This window comes from Podarcis melisellensis, assembly GCF_964234715.1.
Source record: "Podarcis melisellensis genome assembly, chromosome: 6".
NCBI classification, from domain to species: Eukaryota; Metazoa; Chordata; class Lepidosauria; order Squamata; family Lacertidae; genus Podarcis; species Podarcis melisellensis.
The window spans coordinates 52,883,647-52,887,640 of record NC_138538.1 but is presented as its reverse complement, the minus strand read 5'-3'; the positions used below and the strand labels follow the sequence as shown (position 1 = coordinate 52,887,640).

Sequence of the window (3,994 nt, the reverse complement as noted above, 5' to 3'; positions counted from 1 at the left end):
AATTTTCCTCCTTTAGGAACTGCCTTGGCAACTTCCAAGTATTTTCCGAAAACAAGAGTTCAATTGGTTGCCAAGTGTAACACCAGAGTTTAAAAGTATGATGTACAACTCATGGTTTAACACTTGAAATTTCAAAGAAACGGAGGAAACACTACCTATGTATTTGGAAGAGTGAAAATGATGAATTTAAGAGGGCATTAGCAGCGGGATGGGAAAGGTTTAGCCTCAAGTGAGCTTGCTAAGGACCTACCCTCCTCTCCCAACGGGAAGTTCAGTTCCTAACGTTGTTAAGCTGAACTGCTCCTACTCCACTGATCTTGCCCCTACATGACTAGAACCATTTACTACATGTGCATAAGCATAGGCCATAATTCGGTTGCAGACTACAGCCCTGTATTTTGCGGAAAAACCAAGTACCTCAGTTACAGCGCTATGGTAGATTGCTGCTCCAATGCATATTCTATTATTATTATTACTACTACTAGTAGTAGTAGTATTAGCAGTATTACTACTACTACTACTACTACTAATAATAATAATAATAGATTGTACACTACTATTGTTACTGAAAGTAGAGTCGATTAAGGCCCACCTAATATAGTTATTAGTTAGCTCTCCAGAGTACGTTTAATAGTTAAGATGCATTACTTTTTAATATTTGCATTACTTTAAAAATATCACCCAAATATCAAAATCACCAAACGCAGACACTCCTCGCTTAGGAGTCCTAGCTTTAGTCGTTAGTTTGCTTTTATCTCTCTTCTCTTTCTTGCGTTAAGAAAGCCGATAGCGAGACCCACTGGGTTTCTTTAAAAGACATCACAAACATTTATTAATTTACACCAAAGGTGGACAAAAAAAATTACGTTGCCTTTTCCACATGAAATTATTCACAATTCTTTCAATAAAATAGAAAGGATGCACAGCTATTAGGGAGAGCTAGGGAGGCTCTGGGGGGTGCACGATATATACACACACAAATAAGTCCAGATACACAAGAAACACACACACGTTGAAGGGGCGGAGAGGAGGCGGGTGATTGGATAATAGGGGACTTCCTGATGTAGCACGGTCTTTTGAGATGTGCACTTGAAATCTCTCAACTTCTTTTAGCATTCCTGTTTCCTCTTTGGAGAGGGGGGCAGAGACTTTCAATGTTAACCACGTTCAACAGACATTCTCCTTAAGCAGTTCCTTGGGGGCGGAGGAAACCACATGGGGAATTATTATTTTTTGTTTGAGAGAAATGCTACTAGTGGAGTATTTCTGATGCTCCAGCCACTTAAGCCGAAAGGTTTACGGCTGCTGACTACACACCTATCCGAGAGCAAGTCTCACTGAATCGTGGGACTTGTTTCTGAGTAAACATGCCTAGGATCTGCCCATCGTATTTTGGATGGCGGAGCGGACTGCTAGGAAGCTACCGCCACCCTCCTGGGAGATTTGCACCGGGAAAGCACAGATCTCCAGCAAACAGCTGCACAGAATGCGGCAGAAAGACGTTTTAAGGGACGCGCCCTACATTTTCTCAAAAGAAGTATTGGGCCATTCTGATCCCCACAGAAAATCCAGATCCCAGCCTTAATAAAAGAGGCCCTGTTTTTAAAATGAAATCAAGCTGTCAGAAGTCATTTGATAAGAAACATTACTTTTTAAAATAGATCCGTGAGTTGGTCGGTTCTTCTCCGCCCCCCCGTCCTCCCTCCTCCTAAAACACACTACGAATCCTGGACACGCATGGAGAGAGAGAGAGAGGGAGACATACACAGAATCGATCCAGACGCCCGAACAGTTCTCAAAAAAGGAAGAGTTCCTACCTTTTAAAACACAACGGGAGGGCAATTGTGAGAATGGAGGGGAGGGGGGCAGAGAGGCCAGGAGGGGCTGTGGGTTAGGATCTCGGGGGTGGGGTGAGTAATGGTGGCTGGTCGTTGTCGCGTTTTTAAAAAGGACAACTGTTGAGGTTTGTGAGTTTGCTGGAAAAGTTCTGTCCGGACTGCAGGAGGGACTCGTGGGTGAGATTCAAATGGTTCGGTAAGGGCGTCAGAGCCGGAGAAAGCATCGCCAGGACTTGCGCTTGGCCCCCGGCGTGGCCCGCCGGGAAGGGCGAAGCGGGGGCGCTGCTGGTGGAGCTACCGGATGGCGGGGGGGCCGCGCCGCCTCCGCCGCCTCCGATGATGTTGTCTATTGAAAAGGAAGGCCTGCTGCCGGCTCCCTGGTCCGCCTTGAGGCTCTGCAGGAGGGACGCGGTGGGGCTGAGCTGGCCGGCGGGGTAGAAGGCTTTCCTGCAACTCAGGTCGCCGCCCAGGAACGACGAGAGGCCGCTGGAGAAAACGGACGGCGCGGCCGCCGAGGCTCCGGGTCCCGGCGGCGCCGGCAGGGCGCAAGGAGGAGGCTGGAAGGGGAACGTCCCCGCCGCCCCGCCGGCCCCCGCCGCGGGGTGGTGGTGGTGATGGTGGTGGTGGTGAAAGCTCTGCAGCTGGAGCCCATAGTTGTAGCCGTAAGGTCCGTAGGCGAAGCCGGGGAGGAAGGCGGCCGGGTCGGCGGCGGCGGCGGCGCGCAAGAGGAGCTCGGGCGGCTGCGGGTGGAGCTGCTGCTGCTGCCGCTTGAAGCGCTTCCTCCGGCGCAGGAAGGAGCCGTTGTCGAACATATCGGCCGACTCCGGGTCCAGAGTCCAGTAGTTGCCCTTGCCCGGGTTGCCCGGCTCGCGGGGGATCTTGACGAAGCAGTCGTTGAGCGACAGGTTGTGGCGGATGGAGTTCTGCCAGGCGGGGAACTTCTCCCGGTAGTAGGGGAAGCGGCCGCTGATGAATTCGCAGATCTCGCTCAGCGTCAGCCGCTTCTTGGGGCTCTGCAGGATGGCCATGGTGATGAGCGCGATGTAAGAGTAGGGGGGTTTCACCAGGGGGTTCTTGCCGGACCCCGAAGCGCCCGACGACGACGAAGAGGAGGAGGAGGAGGAGGAGGAGGCTGGCGCAACTGGCGCCGATGCCGCCACCGCCGGGTCGTGGCTGTCCCCCAGCGCGGCCTCCGGGCCTCCCTGGGCTGGAGAGAGGCTCCCGCGGGCCGCCTGCTTGGGCAGGAGGCGCAGCTCCTCGTCGTCGTCGTCTTCGTCCTCGTCGTCCTCGCTGAACTTAGCCTGGCCGTGCTCGTGCGGAGGCCCCACCACGTCGATGTCCTCCACGTCGGACAGCGCCTCGTCGTCGTCCTCCTCCTCCGGAGAGGGCGCCGCCAGCAAGCCGCACGGCCGGCTGCTCCCGCTGCTGCAGCCCAGGGTCATGGCGACGGCGTTGGCGGGGTTGCTGCTGGGGCTGCTGCTGCTGCGCTCTCTTCTGCTGCTGCTGCTCGGCGCTGCCTCGGGCTCGGGCTGCTCGCCTTGGCCACCCCCTAGCGGCGGAGCGGAGGAGGAGTCCCAGGAGGAGGCGCCACCGCCCCGCCTCCCCCCGGCTCAGCGGAGGGCTGCAGGCGCTCCCTCGCAGTTCCCGCCCCTCAGGCGAAGAGCGCTCGGTGCGGGGTGGGGGAGGCCATGGGGGTGGGATCCCTGGGGGTGGGCAGTAAGGAGAGGGGAGGGAGGGGGGACGGGGCAGAAGGGAGGGGAAGGAAAGACAACCTCCCTTCCAGCGAGGCTCCCTCCCGCCACAACTTCTCACAGGCACTGAGCGGCGTCGGAGAGCGCCAGGAGCCTTTATAGCGCGGCCCGCGCGTCACGTGCTGGCGCGCGCAGACAGACCCTGGGCGCTCGCTCTCCCGCCCGCGCGCGGTTATAACTCGCGCTCGGAGCTGCGCGCGACCTCGGGCTCTTCCCTCTCCCCTCCTCCTTCCGCGCCGTTGGCTGCGCCTGGCGGGGTACCTGATTCGCAGTCCCGCCAGGCGTTCCAGAAGGCGCCCTGTGGCCCGGCCGCCGCGCGCCATCTTGACTCCTCTCGCGCGTCGCTCTTCCCGCCCTAGAGGGTCTGAGGGTCTCGGAGCAGTGGCTAATAATAAGGACAGTAGT

The 3,994-nt window shown here is 56.6% G+C and overlaps 1 protein-coding gene across 1 annotated transcript; it reads right to left on the bottom strand.

Moving 5' to 3' along the window:
* Positions 1–804: 804 nt before the first annotated feature.
* Positions 805–3,615, bottom strand: FOXD2 (forkhead box D2). Its single transcript, XM_081916258.1, has one exon. It carries the CDS (start codon positions 3,278–3,280, stop codon positions 1,943–1,945), a length of 1,338 nt encoding a protein of 445 aa, XP_081772384.1. The 5' UTR covers positions 3,281–3,615; the 3' UTR covers positions 805–1,942.
* Between the last annotated feature and the right edge of the window lie 379 nt (positions 3,616–3,994).

Bases quoted from the DNA above. Each gene is read 5' to 3' on its own strand.
- FOXD2 (XM_081916258.1), bottom strand. From the start codon at position 3,280: ATGACCCTGGGCTGCAGCAGCGGGAGCAGCCGGCCGTGCGGCTTGCTG.